Source organism: Mercenaria mercenaria, chromosome 11 (assembly GCF_021730395.1).
Source record: "Mercenaria mercenaria strain notata chromosome 11, MADL_Memer_1, whole genome shotgun sequence".
Classification (NCBI taxonomy): domain Eukaryota; kingdom Metazoa; phylum Mollusca; class Bivalvia; order Venerida; family Veneridae; genus Mercenaria; species Mercenaria mercenaria.
Window position 1 is genome coordinate 27,401,689 of NC_069371.1, and position 27,531 is coordinate 27,429,219.

The following is a 27,531-nucleotide window of genomic DNA, read 5'->3' on the forward strand; positions in this document are numbered from 1 at the left end:
TTTTCATTAACACGAAACAATATCTATGCATACTTTATTAGTTTACAAAAACTTTTGTTGTCTTGTCAATTTATGGTGACTGCAGCATTAGCAGTCCTTTTCTTTCATGTGTATTTTTATTCTCAGAAAGCAGAAGGAATGAAAGATCTTACGTTAATCTGAAAAACGTCTTACACATATACAGATGATTTTGTTTGTTCCAGAGTAAGATCGTAATATCTTTTTACTCTTTGAATACTTGTAAGCTGCACTATTTTACGAAAAGTGTAGCCTGGAACGAAGGTAAAATATGGTGTTCATGGCGAAAGCAGTCCTACCTCGGACGTTTGTTCGGTCAGTTACATACTTGTTACCTATACAAACGTCCTGCGAAAGCCCATTCCTCAAAACGTCAAATTTCCACCTTGTCCAGAATATAACTTGTTCGGAGGAGTGAACAATCAATTAGCAATGAAATTTATGTGAAATAAAATCAAAATGTCAATTACACTTGAAAGCTGTGTTTGCTTCTTATTGTTGTCATCATTATAAAAATAATTCACAAAGGCTGTGCAAGATGTGCATGGTAAGAAATTTTTGATAACAAAGGTAGACAAAGAATAAAAAACTTTAGAATCAGGGTCGGGGGATTTCACTTATCTGCACCACACACAGCACTTGCCTTGAAAACACTCATTTTTCCTGCCCTGCTGCCGAACCAAAATGAAGAATAATTTTGTCAGCTGTTGAACGTGTTTATTCGCCGCCTGTTTTTAAAGACGAACGCATTATGTTATGGCGCTTGATTCTATCCTTCTCTCCGTCATATTTTGTGCCCGGAAAATAATTCAATAACCGTACAAGATATTGACTTTAAACTTGGCATATAGGTAGGTGGCGATAAAACAATATATAGAGCGCAGAACCTTGGTAATTCAAAGATCAAGATAACAAATTGAGATATGTCCTTCGTATTGTGCACCGGGAGCACCATTTCAGAGTATTGCTTTTAAACTTAGAATATAAGTGTCTGGTGACCAAGTGATTTAGGAAGTACAACAATCCACAAAACTCACCCTCCCCTAAAAATACTTTTATTTACCTGTGTCCTAGAATTCGAGCACACGAACTTGAATGATAGCTCAAAGGCCTCAGTTCAAATGGAGTTCAAATATCAAATCTGTCCCATGTATTTTGTTCCGCAGCAAAACTTGAAACTACTCAAGACATTGACTATAAACATGAAGTTTAGGTGGGCGGTAATGTAAAAAGACGATTTGAGGAGTGCAAAAAATCCAAATTACTCCGCCCCGTCTTCTCCACCACATAAGTTGTGCCTTTTTATTCCTTCACTGCAAAACCACCCAATCCCCGCCATAAAAATTGTTCTTTAAATTTTACTTCTACAACTCTTCGGGCGTATATTGCCACGCTTTGCTGAGCTCTTGGTAACTCTATGTTTTGTTACAGATTATTTCAATACCTGCCTATTTGAAGGAAACAGCAAGACTTGCTTATTGGTCATATTTGGGATCTTACAAACGGCGATTCTAAGTCCGGCAGTAACACATTTTTTATTAAAACATTAAACAAAAGAAGACTTAAAACTGTAGTGTAGCAACTCCGAAGGACAAACTTTAAGGTCTCAAATACACTGACTCTGTCAACAAAATTAATATGTTAAAAATGCAGTTCGAATCGACATTTCAAATCTCAATCTCTCAGACTAAACAAGTTGTGTAAGTAAATTTCTTGCCCCACAGAAACACCTAAGATAAACTATCGAAGGTGTGGAGAAATTAATGCTTAGGCTACAACTAAAATTACTTGTTGTCCTGATGAAATATCACCAAAAATACTTAAAAAGCATCATCCTATTCTTTCTATAATCTATAAATCTATCCCTATAAACAGGTATTATTCCCTCAGATTTGAAAAGTCGTCCCTTTCGTATTTAGAAAGGTCCAACTTCCAAGGCCAGTGATTACGTGCCAATCAATCACCTGCATTGCTTCCAAACTTATGGAGTACATTTAAGTTTCCAATTTTATGACATATTACAATACTAACAATCTGCTTAACCAGTACCAGCATGGCTTAACTTATCACCTTCATGTTTTGACAACCTTGAAAGTGGAAAACGAACTGACATTATTGTTATTGATTTAGAACATTCGAGTAGGTTTATCCCAGTAAACTTATTTATAAACGTGACTAATTGTAGTCCGACCTCAGGTATCATGGTGGATAAGATCATTTTTAACCTTTACCCTGCTATATTTCTAAAATGGACTGGTCCAGCGTTCAATTTAAGCAATACCACGGATGTGCTGGCTGATCTTGGTCTGCACTGGTCGCAAAGGCAGAAAACCGGTCTAGTATGTTAATATCGCCTTTGGGCACACCAGTCCTGTTTCATAACCTTTTCATTGAATATATTCCACACTATTGTATTATTCAAAACAAGATTAAAATATCTTGTACAGCGTTAAATGTTCATGTTATGCACGGGAACGTCAACGTCAGCAGACATCAGTCATTTCCTTCCAAATATTTGTTGTAAATTTATTCATTCTAGGACCGTAGTTTTTTGTGTCATTCCATTTGAATCACGCTAGAAGAAGAAACTAGTGAAATTGTGTTAATTTACCACGTTTTCGTTCGTAAAATAAATGTTAGTCTGTAGACATTTGTCATCCTGTCAGTGGAAGTATAAAAGTTGGATGATTTGCGCACCTGTAAGTGTGCATGATATCAGCGGAAGTGTGCCAAATTTCGATATCAGGCACACCAACTCACATGACCTCTGATATCGGCCTCATACTGCTCATATACGTTTAAATTCAGTGCAAATTTGTTATATGCAATAAAAATCACCAACATAAAGCTATCCTGGCATTGTTGGAAATGTGTATTTTGTCTCAATTAAGATTTAGCTATTGATATTATACGAGGGATAGTCTGGCTAGAAGTGTTTAACGGATGGGAGTTTGAAGCTTCCGTGGAAAACACGGCACGAGTTTTGACCGATCTCTGTCCTGTCTTTACAGGAATGTGTTCAGGAGGAATATTAATCAAAACTTATTTTAAACAGCGGAATGCAAAAAGCCGAGATACACTAACCACTAACGTTTTACATGAAATTATCGGACAGCAAGCGACAATACAAATAAACTGTCATTTTGTTGCGCGCGTTAAAGGAGCGTTGTCAAATATACTCGGAAACATTTTGGTAAGACCTATCAGGGAGATACGGAATATATATAGACGTAACGTCAAAAGCTCACCCCACCCCCTTAAAATATGCTCACATGACTGTTCATTTTGCATTTCATAGAAAACAAACGATTTAATCATACTATTGTTACATATCAAAATAAACGTCTAAGATTGTCAAATGTCATGATGCATTAATATTTCAAAAATATTAAAAAGGTGATTAAAAAGAGTCGTCATTATTCGTATTGATCGGTCAAAATTTCAATGTCCCATGTTACTTTTGCATCCAGCCCTCTGTGAAGATACGTCTGTGTTTCCGTTTAAGGCGGGAAATTGCACACATATCGTCTGCAACGTTGACGGAACGTCATTTCCGGATATTACGCGCAAACCTGTTTGAAAATACTAAAATAACGGAAGACGGAATGGAGGAATATTTAAATCTAGAGATTTTTCCCATGCGCGGCAAAATCTTTAAGTAGTTTTTGATAACATATTTGACATATAAAATCAACTGAAAACCTAAACGTGTTCAAGTAACACTAATGTATTTTTTGGCGTTCATCTGTGTATCAACGTACATGTATATGCAGAGTTCGATAAACACACGCAGAACATAAGCCCCGCAAGATAAGCGATCTCGCAACCCCGCCCGCGATCCGTAGATCTGCCCTCTCCCTATTGAGCTAAGTGGGCGAACAGTTACTAATGATCTTGAAGTGTATTGACAACCTTGATAGACGTTTTAAAACTAGTTCACGGATCATGTAAACTTGTTCATGTTTTGATTTTCTTGAAGATTAAGACTGCAGTTGCAGATTGTAGATAGTTCGTATCTTGGGTGTGTTTAGTTTCTATACAATTGGCAGCCTCAAACAAACGTAGCCTGTCGACCATTATGACCTAGGTTGAGTTCCGGTTTAAATTTAATACAATTATTAGGAGGTGTAACATTATTACTGTATATTATGTCATCGAAGAAATAGCATTTGGACTTAGCCCGTGCTTAGTAATCAGCGATAGTTTTGCTCAAAACGCCGTTACATATAAACATTATAATCTTTGAATTATAAAATATTTTCTTGCACACCAGACTGGGATTTCTGGTGACTTCACAGGTGCTGGAAAACTCCATCTTACACCCCGGGATGTAAGATGACTCTCGTGCACAAAATGACGTATAACAAACTACAGTATAGTAGATTTGTGTAGTAAAATTATGTTTTACATAAAACGGGATAAAAATCAAATACCTTGACAGTTTCTCTTTGTTCCTTATAAAATATTTCTCGATTCAAAAAAACGTCATTTAACGGGAAAAAACATAACGTTTCACTGCAGATGATAAAACAAAACCGGAACTATTACGTTGTTTTCGTCTTTATAACGTCATGACGTACTTCCTGTTTACGGACGTAAAGTTCCCGCGCTTTGATAATACGCTTCTGTAAGAAAAAGTGCTATAAGAAAATCATTTGTTTGAATTTATTTTTACTATTATTTGTTGAACATGGCATGCAAGAAAATATTCTATCACTGGTGTAGGTGCAGATGGAAATATCCGGCTCTCGGGTAACTATTTTAAGCGGTAACTCGGCCTCGTTATCGCAAAAAACAGTTACTCTCGAGCCGGATATTCCTATCTGCACCTACCACCAGTGAAAGAATCTTATAATCTTTACCGCTTACTAGCTAATGTTTATGTCTATTGACTGTTATGCTATTTTAAAACATATTATGTAAACACTAAATATAACTATAGTTCGATTTCTAGGTCTGCGATGTTTTTGTACTTTTAATAATGGAATGGTCCGTTATTTAGGTAGTGTTATTAAGTACGATAATAGTTCTTACCTAAATAAGGCAATGTAAATCATGCTGATTTCCCTTATTGGCAGACGAGTCTATAAATTGAACCTCTCAAACGTCAAAATCAAACTATATTGATCGTTTAGTGATCAAATTACTGCCGGGTTGAATGATAACAAAACAGAAATGGTAAAGCGGATAAAACTGAGAAAGGATTTTCCATGTCCTGCGTGCGCTAATCAGAGGTAAGTTACTTGTAACTCAATTTTACATATGTACAGCTATAGTGACTAACAAACAGGAAACATGAAAGTAAAGTATCTTTGTCTAGAACTATAGATTAGGTTTACATATAGATAATAAACAAAGATTTCTACACGCACACAAAACAGGTTATAATATGTTTTTCAATTTATTCATTTTATGGAAATACATTTAGTGAGCCATTAATGCGGAACATATCTCAGTCCAAACTGTTAATTAAAATTCACAAGTAAGGTAATCCAAACCAGGGATTTTATTTACGTTCATATTTTTTACTGCTTATCCGCTGTTTTCAAATAACTTGCCCTCACCGATGTATGTTCGAGCCTCACTTGGGGCGTATAATTCTTCATGTGTGGAAACATGCATCAAGCTGGCTTACGAAAGGTCGGCAGTTCTACCCAGGTAATCTCGAAACACTTGCTATATTTGTTCCTTCAGATTTGTAAAGTATTTTATAAATCTTTATTTTCTCTTTCGGTATGTTTGAGATACCTGTGGTATTTTTATCATCTAGGCCTACTAATTGATTTAGTTTTTTTTAATTTTATTTTGGGTTTAACGCTGTTTTTCAACAGTATTTCAGTTAAGTTAACCTATCCGGTGTTACTGGATTCTGTACAAGTACAAACCCGTTCTCCGCAAGTAACTGCCAACTTCTCCATATGAATCTTAGGTGAAGGACGAATGATGTCAGACACAACGTCTTTTATCGAATCGTCACAGAGAACATATGTCCCGCCCGGGGATCGAACTCGCGACCCCGTGATCCTAAGATCTGCACTCTCCCTACTGAGCTAAGCGGGCGGGCAGAGTTTTCGTGTTACTTTGAATTTTCAAGATTCAGTTAATATTTTGTGTTTCTTCCGCCATCTATGTTGTCTACTCCCGACCTTATCTATGCTTCTCTTTGCTTAAATTTCATATTATAATTATTGGATATTATAATTATTGGATCTCTTTTCCTAGACTTTCGATTTCAATTTTGGCATTGCATTTTTGTAATTTATTCTTTAGTGTGTTTATGTTCTCTTAAATCTACAAACTTTCTGTGATAATTGTAGAGGTATACATTTAAGACATGTTTTCAACGTAATTTTCATCATCTAAGAATATTTTTATTAAATTTCCAATATCCTCTTTTATCGAGTTTCATTATCGTTATAGATATTGCTAGGTGGTATGTAAGCCTTATATCTTTTTGATGTAATATAGTTAAATTGCTTTCAAATAACCAAATGTCTATTCTACTTTCCTTAGTTCCATTTTTTCACCGCCATGTATATTGCCTAGGGATGGGAACGAATATTCGAATATTCGAATATTCGAAAATCGGTCGAATATTCGAATATGAAAATCAAATTCGAATATTCGTAAAAAAATTTCAAAATAAGTATCATTGGTTTTGGGCAATATGAGCATGCTAATTCTACAGAATAAAACCATTTCATGTTGGTTTATCGTGTATCAAAAGATGTCCAATTAACAAGAAAATAGCAATGCATATTTGGCAGGGGCCATCGTTAAGGTTTAACAGTTTGCAACAGGCGTCAATGTGTCAGATGCATGTCAAAAGATGTCCAATTAACAAGAAAATTGCAATGCATAATTACCTGGGGTCATCGCTACGGATTAACAGTTTGTATCAGGCGTAAATGTGATATCTTTTTATCTTTTGTTCATTTTTATTGGCGCCTGTTTTATGCAACAAGTTGTAGATTTTTTTTTCGAAAACAATATACCAAACTTGTAGACATTGTCGATCTTTTCACAATATTTTGTACGACGTTTCAGACCATCCACAGAATCGGTTTTCATCGGCAATCGGTCGTATTCGAATTAAATTCGAAGTACTTTATAATAAAATCAAGAAATAACATATGATTGATGTATAAGTTCATGTTGAAGGAGGTTTACTTGCTTTTTACACGACGATTTTTACACGCCGATTGAAAATTTTCAAAATGGCGGCGGTAATACAACAGCGCGTCACGTGTTTGAATTGGACGACCTAGATAAAATTGCGACGGTCTAAATTATAATCGTTTTGAGTTTTTATATCATTTTGAAGCTAAAACACTGAACTAGTTAAATATGTTCATGATTATACTGACAGAATCGTGAAATAAAACGCTAGGATCGGCAGGTTTTGCTAGTTAGGATCAGGTTACCCGAAACAAACAGTTTTTGACATTGTTACGTACGATGATCCACGCTTAAAACAAATGAATACATTGTGTATATACCAATCACTTAATAAGAATTTAAAGCTTCCATTAAAACAAACCGAATATTCGAATATATTCGAATATGGCAAACCGAATATTCGAATACTGATTTCAGTATTCGTTCCCATCCCTAAATTATATTATTGCCGTTTGTCTATATTCAGTTCGCGCCATATGTCATTTCACTTGTGTGCTTTTATAGTGATAGAAGACGTATAACCGGCGGTGTTTTATTCATATAACTATTTTGGTTCACCCTATCAATTTGTTTTCGTTCATGTGCCTCCCAGAATTTTCATACCCTGAGATTAAGTGTAATGTTAATGAATACAATTCTTCCATTTACATAAAGTTCAAACTCAATTATGTCATACAAATGTCTATTTTTCATATCTTTTGGGTTTAATGTCACACCGACCCAGTTATTGTCATATCGCGAGGAAGGTCCCAGGTAACCCTCCGTGCATTATTTCATCAGCTGGATGACTTCCAAACATGAAGAATTTAACGCCTTGAGTGAGGCTCGAACCTACAATGATGAGGGGTAAGTGATTTGAAGTTAGAGACTTTAACCACGGAGGCCCATGTCTATTAATTAAAAGCATTCCACGTCCACTGCTTTGACTTGTCCGATATGAATTAAATACCTCGATGTAATTAAATTTGTTTTTTAAATTTAATGTCAGGCATGAAGAGACCGGTTGTTGAGCCGCCAGCTAGTTAAATAATAGTTACCGATTGCCTACCTCTCTGGTGCCTGGCATTAAAAATAGGAATCAGGAAGTAATGCTGTTTAATGTATGCAGGTGTCTCATAAGCCAACTTGGCAGGCCCTTTCACTATTATAATAAACAAACACTTTTACTTTTACTTTTTACTCGATTGCACAGTTAACATCTGATGGAATCCCCACAATCACTGCATAATTATAAGCGAGATACCATATGACAAATCAAATTGACAGTCGTTGTTAAGATCCGCCTATTTTTTTCCCCCCAATAATAACTTGACCTTGATAAATAAGGAAAATCGCATATCGTGCTATACGTACATGCTTTCGTACACGATATCATCAGCTATCCTATGTCACCGTGTAATTGATCGATCTAACGACAAGTGTTAACTTTTGTTGGAATTAAGTAATAACAAAAGTGCTCGTAAAATTGATGAAGAAATGGGCGTAGGAAAAACCCAGATCCAAAACATCATGATCATTCTGAGTGTTGGATGATATTGAAAACAAGTTAGAGCATACCAAAAGTTCCTTCTAGGGCACATCTATATAAATATAAAATGACCATCTTGTAAAATTTTGGTTACAATGTCTGTTTTATACTGCCTAAAATTATCAGGTAAGTATTTACGCTAGTTATTTAACATAAATTGTTAAATCCAACAACAAATTAAATATGTTACCTCTTTCAGTAGAGTAAATACGGCAATAAAACATTGACCTGGTATTCGATGTGGGAAAATTTGTTACACATAATTAGAGGGTCGCAATGGGGTTTGTTTTCATATATTAACCATGCATTTGAAGGTAACGATAATATTTGGTTGTTTACATTTAAATTTGCTGATATATGTCTATCTGGTGAATGTACATATGTTATGTTCAGGAGGAAATAAAAGAATCAATTAATCATCCTCGGGTTTAGTATTGTGTAACCCATGGTTTACCCCCAATTGAGAAAGAATAGTTTAACGTCAGAGGTTATTTCTAAGGTCACGGAGTTTTATTGGCCGGCTTGTAATGACAACAGCTTTCGGTATCAGTAGCTCAGTCAAGTGTGACTTATTGAACTATAATATTCCTTCTCAAGAGAAGGAACAAGTCAAATGGTTTATCGCGGCCAGAAATTTGTACAAACCGGACAGAAGTTGCGAAATTGTCATTTGTGCAGGAAAGAAGCGTTTACCATAATGTCCAGTACTGGACAGGTATAGTGACATACGTTTAAGATATCATGCTTTCTGTTTAAGCAGGTAAACTTGTGTTTGGTTAAATTTCAACAGAGCACAATTGTCTGAACAGTGTACAAACTCATTACTGTTTTTTCAGGCAAGGGTGGAAAAAAGTGGTAGACAATGAAAGCAGTAACATTTTTATTAAAAAAAATAAACAATGAGACAAACATTTCCAACATCTTTGGACGGTTCAAAAATCCCATGTTAAACGTACGATAAAGCCCGAAACGCGTGAAAATGTTCCGAATGTAAACCGGGTGAAGTAGGCGCTCTATGTATAGAGTTAGATTATGCGTCTTGATACTGTACCAGAGGGGTCGGTCAATTGTAGGTTATTGATTACACTGGGCGAGTCTACTTACTTATTACTTGAGGATGAAAAAACGTGTTTTTTTTTAAATGTTGCTCTTAAACAAGAGTGGCGGTTGAACTACAAAAAGTACAACAACAGTTAGTTCACAACAAATCGTACGGTATGTTTTATAATCAGTAGAAGCTAGTCGTATTTACGCTTATGAGACCTGTTTCACCCATAAGTAAAGAATTCATAGGTCCATCTCGAAATATTTTCCCCAGCGCGCATATACTTCACCTATTCAATATGATCGCGGCCTCCAATAATAATGTTTCGGGTGACCGTAAACGTCATTGGAGAGTAACTGTTCATGAAGTTGTAAATAGTCATATATTTTCGGGACGGCATGCATTATACGTTATTGTCAATGCGCAAAAATATGTTTATAGATTATAAATGTTTACCTCTGTCTTCAAACTGCTTTAGCTGGCTCATTATGTAAGCAGTTATTTGTCTTATACATTATTCTTTGAAATACTGTAAATGTTTACAAGTGCTTTAACTTGCAGCTAAATCTGAACTCTTTTTCTGTTTCGACTCAGGATAAGCTCGGACTGGACGTGCACAGACGGTGAACCGCTGTATCTGAACGAATTAGGTGTTGTGGAATGTCAGAGCGGGAAACACTCAGGTTTGTTGTATTAGACGCGTAGGTTATTTGGAATATTGTTCAGGTCTTCTGATGTGACGTTTTGATGTTGGAGAAATTATGTTGGTTTTTTTTTGGAAAGTACCGAGAGGATATAAAATTTGTAATAGAAATACATGCAAATTATTGAACACTTATCATTACATAAGAGTTATTTTCGATATTCGACCTTGTTTAAATAAGGTTATAATTGCTTTAATATGTGCATGTGATTCTTTTCAAAACAGTTGGATAGCTAATTAGTTGCTGGATCAAATGACGTCCAGGAATATAAGTGTTTGTCTTATATCATTCTCCATTTAAACTTTACCTTATGTAAAAGCAGGGTGGGACCTAATTGATATTACAGATGTTCGTAGCTGTTTAGACTAAAATCAGTAAATACCATAGTCTAAACAGATTTAGTACAATGTTACATACCCTTGTGTCATGTTTGCAGGTTCTAGAATTTGCAGGTTCTAGAAAGACAGCGACAGGATCAAGTATGAAGTGTGCAATACAAAAGTTCAGAATAAAAAGTATCAAATACATTTAAAGAATGTTATATCTGATATACCACAAAAATCGTATGGCTATAGACCTTCTAATTAATCTTTTATTGGTTACATAGGGTGCCTGTTTGGGCAAAAATACATTTTGGTTATTCATAGATGACAATCTCTATCACGTCTTTTATATAACATCTTAGAGTAGCAGCACTCGCTATATTTTAATAGGATTGCAATTGTTGTCTGATAAAGAGGAAAATGCATTACAAACAATTTCATATGTTTAACTTTGTAAAGCGTAACAATACTACTAGTAAAAATGCCCTGACACAGTTACACGTCGAAAATAAATAGAAAAAATAGAAAACTACAGGTCACACAACACGACATAAATGAAAATGTTGCAGGTTCGGTTTGATTGAGCGTGTTCATGGACGGTAGTGGAACTGCAAGATGACGTCCACGCCCTCTAGCCCCGGGTTGAACTCAGCATTTACACATGTTACAAGTACCAAAATAAAATTTAGAGGCACCCGCTGCGTAGTTCATTGAATCTTCATTTATACACGAGTGCAATTCCATGAAAAGTGGCGTATGGTTCAAAGTTAAAATAATTGGTTTACCCTAAAAGAGACAACAATGGGTAGGCCAAAACAAAGTGGAATTAGGAGAGGGGATTTGAGGTTACGGATATAAGCATTTCTCACAAGCAAATTGTTTTGCGATAAGAGCAGATTTCCTTAAATACGATGATGATATAGAAAAGTATATGAAATGGAGAAATCATGTGTACTAATAGAAACAATTTGGTAGTTCTTGAAATGAATTTTGTTAAGTACGGCCCCACTTTTCTTAACCAAACAGAATAGATTTATTCCAGAATTCTCTTACAATTTATCACAATATTTTTCTCATTGTGAGAAAGGATGTTAAAAGTAAAACCTTTGTTTATTGCCGCATTCAAAAACAGGGTATAAAACGTGTACAAACAAGAAGTTTCTCGAGAGCGCGCTGTCGGCGAACGTTTTTGATATGCTTTTCCGGGGTCCAACGGAAATTAAAACTGACCATGAACCAGTTTTGGCAGAAGCCGGAAGGTCAATGACTTACGAAATCTTTTCTTCTGCATTTGCATTAAAATATATGATATAGAGGTACTTTAACTTGCAATTCATGCTTACTCTTTTGGCACGCGCCTGACGTTTCGTATGGCACAAAAGAAAGTTTACACGTCGCGATTCAATCCATGAAAATACGAGACAAACAACACTTAGAAAAATGTTATTTCGCGATTTAAATGAATCTAAATCTTATAATAAATCTTTATAAACATGTTTCTCTCAACTCAACACATCTATGCAGCCAGTTGATGTGCAACATTAAACATAAACCTGACGCGCTAGTTGTAAATTTCAAATTTTCACTGGCCGTTGAACTTTGATAACAGTATGTATTTATTTGGTATATGTCAGTTTATTTGTAGATCCCATAAGCCGTGTGTGAGTTTATAAATATCAGTCTGATCTTATTTTCCTAATTTCGGAACATTAAAATGTTTGTGTTAATCAAATTTTGTTCAAGTAATATGTTCTAAAATGAGTTACAAAATAAATAAAAAAAAATCATTTAAATCATTAAAGAATGTTATATTTGATATACCACAAAAGCATATGAGTATAGACCTTCTAATTGATCTTTTATTTGTTACATAGGGTGCCTATTTGGGCAAAAAATAAAATTTGGTTATTGCTATATTTTAAATAGGATTGCAATTGTGGTCGTCTGATAAAGAGGAAAATGTCTTACAAACCATTGCATAAGTTTAACTTTGTAAAGCTTAACAGTACTACTAGCAAAAATGCCCTGACACAGTTGCAAGTCGAAAATAAAATAGAAAAAAAAATCAGAAAACTACAGGTCACGCAACACAACATAAATAAATTTGTTGCAGGTTCTGTTTGATTGAGCCTGTTCGTCGACGGCTGTGGAACTGCAAGCTACCGTCCACATCCTCTACACCAGGTTGAGCAGAACTCAATATTTACAAGTGCAAGAAGTTTCTCGAGAGCGCGCTGTCGGTGAACGTTTTTGATATGCTCTTCCGGGAAAATAAAAAACTGACCGTGAGCCAGTTTTGGCAGAAGCCGGAAGGTCCATGACTTGTGAAATCTTTTCTTCTGCATTTGCATTAAAATATATCGTATAGAGGTACTTTAACTTGCAACTCATGTTTACTCTTTTGATACGTTCCGTATTATTACGCGTGTCTTGCACTAAAGAAAAGTTACACGTCGGGATTCAATCCATGAAAATACGAGACAAATAACATTAAATGGATCTAAATCTTATAATAAATCGCACTATGTTTCTCTCAACTCAACCTATCTATGCAGCCTGTTGATGTGTAACGTCAAACATAAACATGACGTGCTAGTTGTAAACTTCAAATTTTATAGAGTTTTCATAGGCCGTTGAACATTAGATAAACAGTTTGTATTTATCTGGTATTTGTCCGTTTATTTGTTGATCACATAAGCTATGTGTGAGTTTATAAATATCAGTCTGAGCTGATCATTCTAATTTCGGAACATTCAAATGTTTGTGTTTATCACACTCTGTCCAAGCAAATTGTTCTAAAATGAGTTACAAAATAAATTTAAAAAAGAAAATCATTTTAATGCGCTGTTTTGAAAAAAACGGATGCATTATGTGATGGCGCGTGCGTCTGCGAATATATCAGTCCGTCTGTATGTCCATCATATTTCCGGAGCATAACGCAATAACCATTCAATATTGTGACTTTAAACTTGACATATAGGTAGGTGGTGATACGACTATGTGCATACCTCTTGAACAAGATCTGTAGATCAAATGTCAAGGTCACAAATGGAGCTCAAAGCTCAACTTTGTCCATCATATTTCGTGTCCGAGCATACCTTAGTAACTATCCAAGGCATAGACTTCAGTAGGTAGCGACAAGACCATGTGCAGAGTGTTTGAACCAGGTCTGCAGTTCAAAGGTCAAGGTCACAGCAATGTCAGATCTGTTCGTCATATTGTGTGTCCAGATAATAACTAAATAACTACTCAAGATATTGGCTTTAATCTTTGCATATAGGTGGATTGGGATGAGACACTATGCAGAGCGCAGGTCAAAAGTCAAGCTGTACTTTGTATTTTGTGTCCAGAGCACACTTTCAAAACTATTCAAGATATTGATTTTAAACTTTGAATAAAGACTTGTGGTGATGAGATGATTTGCTGAGTGCATTATCCACATTACTCCTCAAAACGCCCCAAAACGACCCCTTAAATTTCCAGACCACTCGACCCCAACATAACCCCCGCCCCCTTTATTCGTGTACCTAAGTATGCTAATGCATGAACCAGGTAGGTAGGTTAAATGTTGTGTCCGCAGCAAACCTTATTTCTGGATAAAAGTTTCCTAATCGAGTTCGAATGTCAAATCTGCCCTGTGTATTGTGTACCCAGAGCAAACTATTTAAGGTATTGACTTTTTATTTGGAATATATGGGAGTGATAATGATGAGTTCAACCATCCACGTCCGATCCTCACAAAGCATACAGACAGACAGACAGACAGACACACACACACACACATTACACCCCCCCCCCCCGCATCCCTTAAGAAAACCCTAGTTTTCCATTACTTCCGCAGCACAACGCCTTTAAGGTAGAACACGTGTAAAATTGACCATATGTCAAACAAGATTCAGTTTATCTTATACCAATAGAGCCCACTAGTTTTTGTAAACGAGACGTCAAAGTGTTCTACCTTAATCCTATTCATCTGCAAAAATACAACTTCCCTCCCCCTCCGACACCCAAAACATATCTTTAAATATTACTTCCACCTCCTTTGATCTAGAACTTCGCGTGGATATTGTCCCGCTTTGCAGAACTTGCGTTAAGAATATGAAGAATGTGTTTATCCATTTGTTTACATTTAGAATAGCGTATGCCATTTAAGGCCAGAATTATGGTCTGTCATCCCTAACAATACCTGTAAAGACACAACAACGTGATGCAGGCGACTCGGTTAAATAGCTTTTTATCTATATTTCTATTATTTCAAGCACTTTTCTTATGCTTTATGCGAGAATAGCGATAACACTCGTTTGTTTCGTGTAACAAATTCTGCAGAATCCTTGTGCCGTGGTTGTATAATTGCCCTATGGGCTCGTGCGCCAACAAATCCCTAGGAATTTGCAGATGTTGTTAAACGAAACAAACGGGTGTTATCGCTATTCTTGCATACTCAAGTTTACCTAACATTCTTATACAGGGACTTATCAAGAACAATTTTGCACAAAACTTTACAAATTTAATTTGATCAATTCTCACTTCTACTTTTGTCACATAAGGCACAACCGTATTTCTTTCAAGTGTAAATGCATCATGTGACATCTATATTTCAGGTAAAGTTATTAACCAGACATGGAAATGCGAAAGCAGTTACCACAACGGTCAATATCAGAAGGCCGACTTAGAAGGTTTTACATTTGCGCTCTCTCAAGCAGTGCAGTTAATGAGCGAAGCTGGTCCAGAATGGGTTGCTAATCTCGTCACGGAGGTTGGAAATCAATATGGAAAATGGTATAAATAATGTTTATTCTAAATAGTGAAGGGAAGTACATATATGACTAGAAAAGGAATGAGATAATTAAATAATATCTAGCCAATTTTGAAGAAGATCCTTTGGAAGCATAAAACGCAACCAAGAAAAATCATAGCAAGCTTAGTTTGCGTCTGTTAGTAAGAAATAAATCCCCTCAACAAAATATATACCATAACGTGAATTGGTTTTGTTTTTATATTAAACTTTATCAATTAAAACCACCAAGGATTGAATAGGTTATATAGTGTGGCATATTTCTGCCATAAAATAGCTAGGTAGCTATCGCGTGCTTATCTTGGTAAAGCGAAGTTTTTTTGAAAAGATTATCTCACTAGTCGAGGTTTCCTGAAAATATATAGAGGATATTTGTTTGTTTTGAGTGAATATGGAATATATCTCACTGAGAAGTGAGAAAATTTCAAATATTTTCACGAGCGCGTATCGCGAGTGAAAATGTGAAAATTTTCTCACTTCGAGGTGAGATATATTCCATATTCACGAAAAACAAACAAATTTTCTTTTTATTTTATGCTCAATTACGTTGAGATATGCATTTTGCAACTGTTTTAATCTCAGCGCGGGAAACACACGCGCGTAAACTGACATGACGTCAGACGTGCTGTGACGTTATAAAGACGCATACAACATAAAGTTCCATTTTGTTTTATTTTTTGCTGCATAACGGTATGAAATTATCTTTAAGTAAAATAATTTGAATCGAGAAATATACTATAAAGAACAAAGTGCGACTACATCTTTCATCCTGTTTTAAGCAAATAATTTAAAATCCATACACAATGTAATGAGGGGGCGGAGCTATATCTCTCACAGTGTGAAAATATAGATTTCATATTTTCACATTGTGAGTGATGAGATATGAAAATATTTAACTGATAAAATACAGTATTTCATTAGTTACCATAAAATAATATTGCGATATTTACATTATCCTGATATGTTTTGTGCTGCCATTTATTATCTAAATAGCTGGCTCGATACTTATAGAAACTGTCTTGATATTCCAAATGTTATGAAAAGTTTATCTCAATAGCTTATAACGTTTCATGGAAATAAAAAAACAGAAAAAAAAAATGATTTACTGTGATACTGTTTTCAGAAAATAATGCACAACTTTAATATCGGGATAGCTACCAAGCATCTCGCGGCAGGTTCAAACATTAAAACGCGAAATTTTGTTCTAAAATATTCTTAGGAAATAAATGAATTATCCAGAAAATACTAGCTATTGCTGAAATGTTTTCAGGAAATTGCACACATTTCGTTGAAAATCTTCATTATTATAGTGATAGCTTCGTAGCTATCTCGTGGCAGAAATATGCCACTAAAGATAAAAGCAAAAAAAAAAAAAAAAAAAAAAAACAAAGATGACAATTTCGAATAAATGTTGCCATTCCATTTCGCACTTCCGTTATTTGAGACGTATTGCACCGAGAGCACAGGTCTGTCTAAGAATTTAACTACATAGCGATTTAAAAAATAAAAATAGAGGTAAATTTCAGAGAAATTATTATTTTATATATATACTCATATTTGGTAAATTAAAGGGTCACTATTAAATTTGTATATAAAATTTTGACCCACCGATCAGTTATAATCAAAGAGACCCAATTATCGGTTCCTAACACATTAGGCTAGTTTCATAAGGGTAACCCCCTTAGACTATTGGGGAAGTGGTAAAACATAGTTGGCTGCCAAAAGACTCACTTTTTCACCTCGTGGCCCGACAATCGACTTCGGACCCAACTGTTGGCTTTCCGAATTAAATTAGACCCTATAATTAACCAAGTTTAGAACCATATATAATCGTTGTGCTGGTTATAAACTAAGTGGATTTAGCCATTTTTCATTTTCATAATTGTATAAAAAGAAATAAGTTGTAATAATAATAAAAATATCTTTATTTAAAGAGGATAACATATTTGGTTATAGCCATTCTAAAATATGGTCCTGTAACATAATAATGTAAAAATTCATTCTAAGTACGTAAAATAGACAGTGAAGTGAAATACATGAATCAAAATAACGTATCATGGACTATGGTGGCATATTTCTGCCACGAGATAGCTAGATACTATCAGGATCATTTGTAAACTTTCCAGGAAATGTGTGTATTTTTTCTGAAAACATTTCAGCAATAAATAATATTTTCTAGATATTTTTATTTATTTCCTGAAAATGTTTTAGCGCAAATTTTCACGTTAATGCTTGGAACTGCCACGAAATGCTCGGTAACTATCACAATAATATTTTAAACTTTCCAGCAAAGTTGTGCGTTTTTCTGAAAACATTATCGCAATAAATTATTTTGTTCTCGATATGCTTTTTTATTTCCAGGAAACTTTAGGCTATTGTGATAAACTTTTCAGAAAAGTTCGAAATATCAAGATAATTTCTGAAAGTATGAGAAAGCTTACCTAGCTAATAAATGGTAGTTGTAGGCACTTACACAAAATGTATCGAGAAAAACGATGTAAATTATCGCAATAATATTTCCAGGAAACCTTCCACTATTGAGAAAATCCTTCCAGAAAACTTCGCTTTATCAAGATAATTTTTTTAAGTATCGCGATGGCTACCTAGCTATGCTATCTCATGACAGAAATATGCCACCATAATGAACAAATTAATTCTTAGCGGCAATTTAGAGTATATGTGATTTATTTTATTTCATATCTATGTGTAAATTAGCAAAACCTAAACTGTATGAACTCATTCTTAAGTTCTTGGTGAAGGAAATCAGATGAATAAATATATCTAATTTTTTGTTGATAAAAGATCTTGAAACATATAAGCATGCGAAAGATATCTATATGCATATTCGTGTAATTATAAATGAATTGTCGTAGAGGTATGCGACAAATTATGAGACAAATCGCTGACGGATCTGTATATTTGTATATGTGCAGCATATTTATTAGCAGCGCTCGTAATAGGTTTTGAATGATTACCATTAAGAACACTATAACGAGAAGCATAACATCATCAACACCCCTTCAGTGCTTCCCTTGTTGGGAATTTTAATGGGGAGTCCATCTTTCTGACTAACGAATCCCTTCTTGAAATTGATTAAGCTCTCTTCTTAGGAACATCCATTGAAAAGTAAATATCCGGTTTTATCCGAATCTTAGTGCGAAGACATGAAAAGAAACATTTTAAGGTCGTGTATTTATAAATAGATACTACACGCTAAATCAAAACTTTGTAAAAAGTATTTCTTCATTTTATTTGTATGTTTTAACATGACTGCACACACGTGCCAAATTAAAAAGAACCATACTGTCTGTTCGCTAAGAGCTAGGCTTAGTTAGCCGGACATACCTTTATCTAGACGATGTCTCTCCCTCCTTGTTTTCGGGACTTTTTTTTTTGCTCTGTCTCTCGGGTCAGATAGTTCTGCATCTCCAGTGGTAGAGGATGAATAAGTGCTCTGACTGGTTGCCTTTTTTATCAGATGAACCTCTTGGTGGATACTAATCAAACCTGGTCTGTTACAACATTCTCAAGTTTGTTGGGTCAGGTTATCAGCTTGAGGTAATATCAATTGTTTTTTTGTTGTTTTTTTTTTTTGTCTTTTTCAGAATACAATTAAATCTATAAGAAGATCCGATCCTGTGGACATATAAAATGCAACTAAATAAAATGATGGATATATCTACCTTAAAACATAGGAACCAAGGATTTACATGAAGAAGTAACTACACATATAGTGAAAATATAGATTTTTATCAATTTTTCTTATTTTTAGAGTTAGCTTTCTCTGAAAAAGTTTCAAGTAAAATTTGAAGTGACCGAACTACTCTACTAATAGAAAGTTTCCAACCTTGAATAAAATTGCACTCTACAGGAGTATTCTTTCGGTTATTTTGTTAAGCCACATCCCTTAATCGCCCGAGTTTTCTCGCCCTTTCTTGATTGATATTTTTAACTGTCTTTAAGTAATTTAAACAGATAGAAAATATTAGAAAATGATAAACCAGTATTGTTTTAGTGGATATTTTGATGCGTAGCATATAAAATACAACTACATCCCATCTATATTTGCATCAAGTTTCATTAGCGTTACTAACACGTTTGAGAGATTTCTACAAATTTTATTGCTTAAAAGAGCTTTTTTTATTTTGATAAACAGTTTCTAAAATGCATAGAATCACTTCATATTTTCTTTTTATTGTGATTAGAGTGGTGGAACCTATGCTCGCGGTATTCCTATGCTCGCGGTATTTCGATAAATATGTTCTCTGCAGAAGTACTAATAAAAATATTTCATCATGCTATGTTCAACACCGACCAGTGGTGAAATGCCTTTACAACAAACGTAGCGATAGCCGCGCGTGCCGCTCACGTGACGGATACAGCAGCCGATACATTTTACGCAATCTGTATCCGTCGCACAAATCTCACACATATATGTCAAAATCACTAAACTAAAGATAGTTTTTTAGAAATCATGCATTACATTCAGATATAAGATAGATTTAAGAGCAAGATGTGATGAATGTGACGCCTGGCTACACTACGAGTGCCTTTCGAACCATGAAAAGATCGATGTTGATCTTAGTATTTTGACAAAGTCCAAATGGTTCTTTCTGAGATATAGGGAGGAGTAAATTTCCTACACACAAAAGAAGCGTAGAAAACATTAGCGAGTTAATCACTGTCGTTGTTTGAATCTTTAATACTTGAACATTCTGTTTTTAAACAACATTATGATAAGTTTTTAAGCTTTGTTCTAATAGTGACTCCATTTCGGAAAGGGAAATATACACATAGAGGCACATACTAAATTTTATCCCCATTTATTTTGTTTTTTCACATAATAAATGAGTAATGTTCTAAATATTATATTCGCATATGCTTGTTTGTTCATTTTTAGTCTGCTGATTTTTTTTTCGTCCTTATTTTAATCGATATTACATATCGCCAGCATAGGTTCCCTTCAGGACGAATTTTCACCTTTTCACGTATGCCGTGTCGATAGCTCACTAGACGACTAAGTCACGTGATGACGCACATCAACAATATGTTTCGATAAAAGGAGGATAACTTTATGTTTTTGCATAGGCAAATCGAAATAATAATTTTTTCTTGCTTCTTAAAAAGATTATATATCTACAAAATACCGCGAGCATAGGTTCCACCACTCTACTAAGTAGTGAAAGCATTTTCTAAATTTCGAAAAAGTTGACAAAAATCTGGAGGCCTGTAGCTTTAACAATCCATGTTAAACAAAATCATTAAGAAAGACTATCAGTTAACATTCATTATTTTATTTTAATTTCTTAAGAAACTAATTTTATTAGAAGAGGTATGTTTCAAAAATTGTGTACATTTGCAATTATTTCAAAAGTACTTGCCATCTTTTAAAATTAGATTTAGTCATTTTTCAAAAAAAGCGTAGTGAAAATCAGTATCTAATGATAAGGAGCACAGAGTTGTATTGTCAAGCTTTAAGACATAAAATAGGGTTATTATAACAGTAGCTCGCTCTGGGATGCTGTATTCGGCTCGAGTTGATTTTGCTAGATCGGATCTCACGAGGCGCGCATGCGCCGAGTGTGATCCGTCCTTGCAAAATCAACGAGAGCCGAATACAAAATCCCAGATCTAGCTACTGTTGTAATAACCCTTTTATTATATACCTCCACCTTTTGTTTGTTTATTTGTAATCCAACGAAATCTTAAATGTCTGTTGATGTTAAAATGAAATGAGTGATGTTTTGTGTGCGCTATTTATATAACTGTGTCAGCTCATGCATATTCAATGAAAGTAGTCCGGCAACATAAAATACGGAGGTACAATACGGGATTTTTGGAAGGTACAATACGTGATTTTTTCAGCCTGTTCGTATTTCCTTGTGAAATGCAAGCTGTATTTTTGACAGAATTTAAATAGGTATATAATAAAAACCAATAATATAGCTTCAAACACTTTTTTATTTGAAGGAATCATAAAACATCATACACACTTCATTGCATGGCATTGGCAAAATAACTTGAAACTGTATCTGTTTTCGTCACTTTTATTTTCTTCCTAAAACACACATGCTTGCTATTTTCTTCTGCATTATACATATTTCTGATAACAAGTGTGACCTCAAGAAAATACTGTACACTGGTCTATTTACTTACTACTTAAAAGATACAGCAGATAAGAAAATACCACACGATTATGTCCCAGAATTAAAATAAAAGGCATTTGCAATGAACATAAACTTGCAAAATGGATGCAATTTTGTCTTCTGTGAATTTTTAGGAGTTTATTAATGTCATATAAAAAGCATGCTTTGCAAGGAAGAATAAGAAAGGACTGCTGTGATTATAACAAAATTGGAATGAAGTGTTAGATATCGAAATTCATTTCTGCACTGCATATGTATTTTATCAGACCCTTATTTATTGTTTTCATTCCTTTTGTTCAATTTCGCAACGAACAATTTTAACATAATTTCATTTATCCATTAAGAGGAATGCAAATACTTTAGCAATAATTGCATAGGTTCAAAAGTATTGATGTATCTGTATTGTGTATCCTAGAAGGTTTTGCATCTAACTTTGAAACCATTTATCAAAAATATCAACGTCGCGCTAAAATGCTATACCAAATTAAAAATACACTACTTTAATTCATGCCCATAATCTTTGAATACTGTATTCTTAATATGAGAATGAATTCTTTCAATATAATGCTAGAGGCAACATTTTTAAAATGTTAAGTGTGTACTGATAAATCAGTCTGTGCTGTCTAGTAAATATGTATCATTAAGGAGGTCAATCACGACATCGTTCATGACAATTTCTTGATAAATCACTCATTCTAAAAGTATAAAAGAAACAGTTTTGTCCTTAACCCTTTCCCTGCTAAATTTCTATAATGAACGTGTCCATCTTTCAATTCGAACAATATCATTTACTGTTAAAAGGAGTGCTTACCAAAAATATATTGACTGAATGGCGAACAATGCAGATCTTGATCAGACTGCATGGGTGTGCTGACTAATCATGATATACACTGGTCGCAAAGGCTGAATCAGTCGTGTCCAGCATGGTAAGGGTTAACCAACAGTATACACATAACTTATTAAGCTTTCGTATATGTTTAGAATTTGGTTGAGCGGTAGTCTAGTGATTAAAGTGTCGGCCGCTCAATCCAGGGACCGTGGATTCGAGCCCCAATGGGGTCCCGACCATGACTTCTCATATGACACCAGTACTGGTTTTCCAGGAAGCGGACTCGAGAGTGGTTCCAAAAAGCTTGAAGCTTTCATCACAGTCGAGCTAAAACAAATTAGTATAAATAATAACTAATTTGAGCCGTGCCATGAGAAAACCAACATAGTGGCTTTGCGACCAGCATGGATCCAGACCAGCCTCGCATCCGCGCAATCAGGTCAGGATCCATGATCTTCGCTAACAGTTTCTCTAATTGCAATAGGCTTTGAATGCGAACAGCATGGATCCTGACCAATCTGCGCGGATGCACAGTCCGAGAAGTAAGAGTGACGCGTTGGTCAAATGATTATGCTGTCGGCCAGTCAACCCGGTGATTGTAGGTTAAAAAAACAAGGAAAAAAGCGCAACAGAAAAATCCACCGGTTATATGTCTTTTTTTCCAAAATACTTTTATAAATCTTAATCTTTTGCATTTAAAGTGTATAGTTTAGGCTACTTATGTAAAGATATATCGTATGCTCCAGATTTACGCCATATTGCACATTTATCATATCGTTCCCCGAAAAAAATCCAAAGGGAGCATGACAACGGATTCCCTAACAGTCATTTGGGGTGTGGAACACCTATCCCTCCCCCAACTATTACGCGCCTGTGTAACAGTTTTGTCTTCATCATTGTATATTCCGATGCAGACACTTATCATACGACTGAGGTAAAATTTGTCTAAGCTAGTTTTTAAAATAACCCATCTCTCAATGGCTTAAATACGTATAAGATATAAATGTTCGCCAGAAAATTCTCGTACACCCATTCTGAAAATCATCTCATGTTATACTTTTTTGCAACTCTCATGTCAGAATTTTGTATGCTTGTCAGTGGACCTTCTGTTTGTTACGCCCTCGTATAATTATAAAATTATAGCGCTTACGAGCCTAGACATTTTTGTAAGGTCCAATATATAATTCTGAAAAAAAAAACAACAACAAAGGTTCTTTTTACGAACCTTTTCACAGATTTTCAATATATTTTTTGACGTGTCTTAAATTTATTTGAAGAAACATATCAAAAATCTGTGACACGGATCTCTCCAGCAAGAAATGGTTGGGTTTATAGGATTATCCCTAGCTATAGAATATTAAAAGGTAAGAGCAGACTGGAAGCATTGATCACAACTATCACAGCCAGAGCCATACATCGCAAGGCAGGTCAAGCACAATTACAAACTGTAGTGGATGGGTTGCTTCAAATAACCATCAACAAGTACATTCACTCATATGAATAGAGATGGGGTAAAAATGGGGAGGTGAGACGGGTAAGTTAAAACAGGGGAGGCATAAAAATGAAGGTGGCAAAAAGGAGGCTGTGAAGGGAAGAAACCCTGCAAAAATACAAGATTAAATACATATAATACGAAGCGAAAATGAAAAAAAAACAAGTAGGAAATAGAAAAATCCCCTTTGAACGTCAGTAACCAGTATAAATGAAAGAGGGTTTAAACGCAACGCATTTAGAATATGCCAATCAAACAGTTACCCACTTTCTACTAGTTAGACAGTGCAAATAATATAAATCCGCACTGAGATAAGCTCTAACATTAAGTAAAACATGCAAATAGGTTTAACTTGATGATACTGTAGCAAATTAAGCGCTACTTCGGTCTGTTCCGCAGTGGCTGGTTAGTGAACCACCAGCTAATTAACAAAGAACGATTACCAATTACCTTCCTGTCTTGTATCTGGCATGAAATAGGTATATGTTTTCAAAGTAAGTCAAAATGTCTGACTCTTTCAAAGGGGGCGTACACTTTAATAAATAAACTCTATTCTTTTTGCTTTACTACAAGAAAATACCATCACGCCCTGCGGCGGTTATTCTCATCAAGTTTTTGAGAACAGCGTCACCCGAGGAACATATCTGTGACACTATTTTGACATAAGATAAGCGGTCACGTAGAACTACGCAATATTTTTTAACTTTAACGACAATGTTTTTTCTCGTTTCAGAGACTGAAACAAAGTTGGTAAAGGGTCAACTAAGAAACATTTTTATAAAATAATTTTAAAAACGTCGTTGGAGAAGTTTTCTTTTTTATCTGAAATACAATGGAATAGAATTAAATAAATGAAGTTGAAAGAGGACCATCCGATAAATATTCACATTGAATGAGGTTAAAATTGACATAAAGACTTACAAGAAAATATTAATTTAATGCTGCTGACGGCAACGGACAACGCTAGGCGACCAGAAAACCACGACGATCAGCAGCTGTACATGCTGTAAAGCACTTGAACGTTTTTTGTCTTCGATAAAAATGTAGATTATGTATTATTTAAAGTTACTGCAACAAAATTAATTTGTATTTTCAGCCAAAGACCTTTCGTGTGCGCGTCATTTTAACTGTTTTGTGTGCGCTTTTGCAGTAGATGTAGTTAATTGAACAAATACATCGTCGAGTCATTTTTGGAATATGATTTAGATTACTCACACGGCGGGACGTGTTTGAATGTCGGACAAATGTTGTTTCCATGAAAGCATAAGAAACTTATCAAAGATGTGATGGAAATACATGAAATATACTGAAAATAGAACATTCAATTTGTATAAAAGATTTTTTCGTACAAAAAGTTCTTGATAAGGAACAATTTGACTGTACTCACATATGTTCAGAATAGCTTAGAAATGCCTGAATATGAAGAACTATAGTTGTATATAAAGAATATTAGGTTCCTGTCTGATAAATTTAGATTTTTTTGGCGAATAGAAGATAGAAGTCGAGGCTCCATTTCTCGTCGACAAATCTAATTAATTTAAAGTTATGAAGACAGTAACCGAATGTTCTATTCACAAAATACTAACCAAATAGGTAAGTATCCGTCTTAAACAATAAAAGTATATCGCCAGAACCCAATTTTTTAGTCAAAATGAAATTATGGCGGTTTGCAATTTTGAAGTATTCGAAAGCGACCCAACCAATCTGTCTGAATTGTGACTCCTATGGTGGGGAAACGGACACCAGGTATAGTCCAGAAAGTGATAAGTAAACAAACAGATGTCCCGTCATTTTTCTTTACCAGATGTAAGATCTTGCTGTGTTAACACCCATAAATGACAACACTGTTTTAACGTACAGTTGGACTATGGTGTATTGTGTGTAATGCCTACGAGTTAGCAGAGCAAGAAAAACATTACTTCTAGTCTGAGATGATCACCTCGAAACTAACAGAATTTCGACAAATATTTTTATTGATAGGAGATATTTTGAATAAATAAAACTTCTGAATCGTACGGTTTCACAATCAGTAGTCTAACTATTTTTGTTGAAAAAGCTGGCCATGTAACTTATGTAACTTTAAAACTGTTAAAGATATACCCTTTCAAATGTTTTGCCCATCTGTACCGGGGATAGCCGTATTGTGTACTGAGGACAGTTTCCAAGTTGAAAAATGTGTTCTGAGAATAGCATGTGAGAATAGGACTAAAGTCCAGTGTTCTGATTGATAGTTACACTGTTTATGTACGATGTATGTCTATTTCGAGCCTTTTCATCACTCTAGTATTTTGAAATATTTCTCATACGTACGTCTCTCACTGGTACCCGTTAAGGTGTACAAGTTAAGTTTGTAACCCCATTGTTTTCGTTTGGGTTGTAGCAAAACGTATTACATTTAACAATAGTTCAAACAAATGATTTTATTGCAGATAAAGTACGTACTGTTTTGGAAAACTATCTGATTGAAATCTTCTCCCTAGTAAATAACCGTTTATTCTGAATTTGCCTGCTGCGGTGTTTTCTGCGTCTGTAGGTTTGCTCGTATTCCAATGGCTGATACATTGTTCTTTCTTTAAGCATAGTTTTCCGGTAGTTCATGGGTATTTTGTGGACAGTGGAAACTAAACAACTCTAAACCACTTACCAGAGGCGGATAGGACAAAGGCAACAACTTTTTATGTCAGCTTCGTTACCAGTTATTTGATTATTGTTCAATTTTCTATCATATTACTTTATTTTCAAAATGTCATGCAAAACCGATGTTATTTATAAAGAAATACCATACATAATAAACACAACAACTTCTAAGGGTCAGACGTTTAGTGTTTGTCGATAAATCAGATTTAAACTTGAAGGACCGCATTTCCCTCGACAAACTAACATTTCTTCATGATATATTTGCATCAGGACGCATAGAAAGACGGATGTGCTTAATCGCCAAGAATAGCTTTTTTTAGTCATCAAGTATAAGAAGAGAGCGCCAGCCTATATTTTAATGTGCCAAATATTTGCGAGTCGAAAACTTGCTACGAATTGTACATCTATTGACATATTTATTGCCACCTTGCTTACACATCTTGTATATTTTCACTGTGATTTCTTCTGTGATTATGTTATATTGATGCATGTACATGGGCCAGAATTTGCTTAATACATGATAAAGTTCTAATATATGTAAAACAAACGCATTTTCATTTTTATTCATTCCTGTTTAAAGATTTAGCCAGTTTACCCTTTTGGCCAGCGCAACCATCGAAATATATTGTGATATTTTTCACTGTGTAGTTACAGAATATATATCAATGTTTATTGGTATATATGATATTTGATAACTGGAAACGTGTAATAAACGTGTATAAGAAGAGAGTTTCGTATTAAGCTCGGAGTTTCGTACTAAATCCTTTATGCTGTAACTTGTAATATCAAAACTGTCAAGAAGAAGAAAGTACTGTTTCAACCAAACAAGTGTGAT

At 34.8% G+C, this 27,531-nt stretch overlaps 1 protein-coding gene across 2 annotated transcripts; it reads left to right on the forward strand.

Moving 5' to 3' along the window:
• Window positions 1–5,093: 5,093 nt before the first annotated feature.
• Window positions 5,094–27,304, forward strand: LOC123532212 (uncharacterized). Of its 2 annotated transcripts, none has more exons than XM_053518775.1 (4): window positions 5,094–5,252; window positions 10,365–10,453; window positions 15,399–15,576; window positions 24,793–27,304. In XM_053518775.1, coding segments are annotated over exons 1-4 (327 nt in total). In that variant the 5' UTR covers window positions 5,094–5,193; the 3' UTR covers window positions 24,794–27,304. The 2 variants fall into 2 exon arrangements, with proteins under 2 accessions (XP_053374750.1, XP_053374749.1); XM_053518774.1 differs by lacking the exon at window positions 24,793–27,304 and adding an exon at window positions 19,198–19,460.
• The last annotated feature ends 227 nt before the right edge of the window (window positions 27,305–27,531 follow it).

Excerpts from the sequence above, each read along its gene's own strand:
- LOC123532212 (XM_053518775.1), top strand. The coding sequence starts at position 5,194 with ATGGTAAAGCGGATAAAACTGAGAAAGGATTTTCCATGTCCTGCGTGC. Across the intron at positions 5,253-10,364 it reads CCTGCGTGCGCTAATCAGAG|GATAAGCTCGGACTGGACGT; the intron begins GTAAGTTACTTG and ends GTTTCGACTCAG. Across the intron at positions 10,454-15,398 it reads TCAGAGCGGGAAACACTCAG|GTAAAGTTATTAACCAGACA; the intron begins GTTTGTTGTATT and ends TCTATATTTCAG.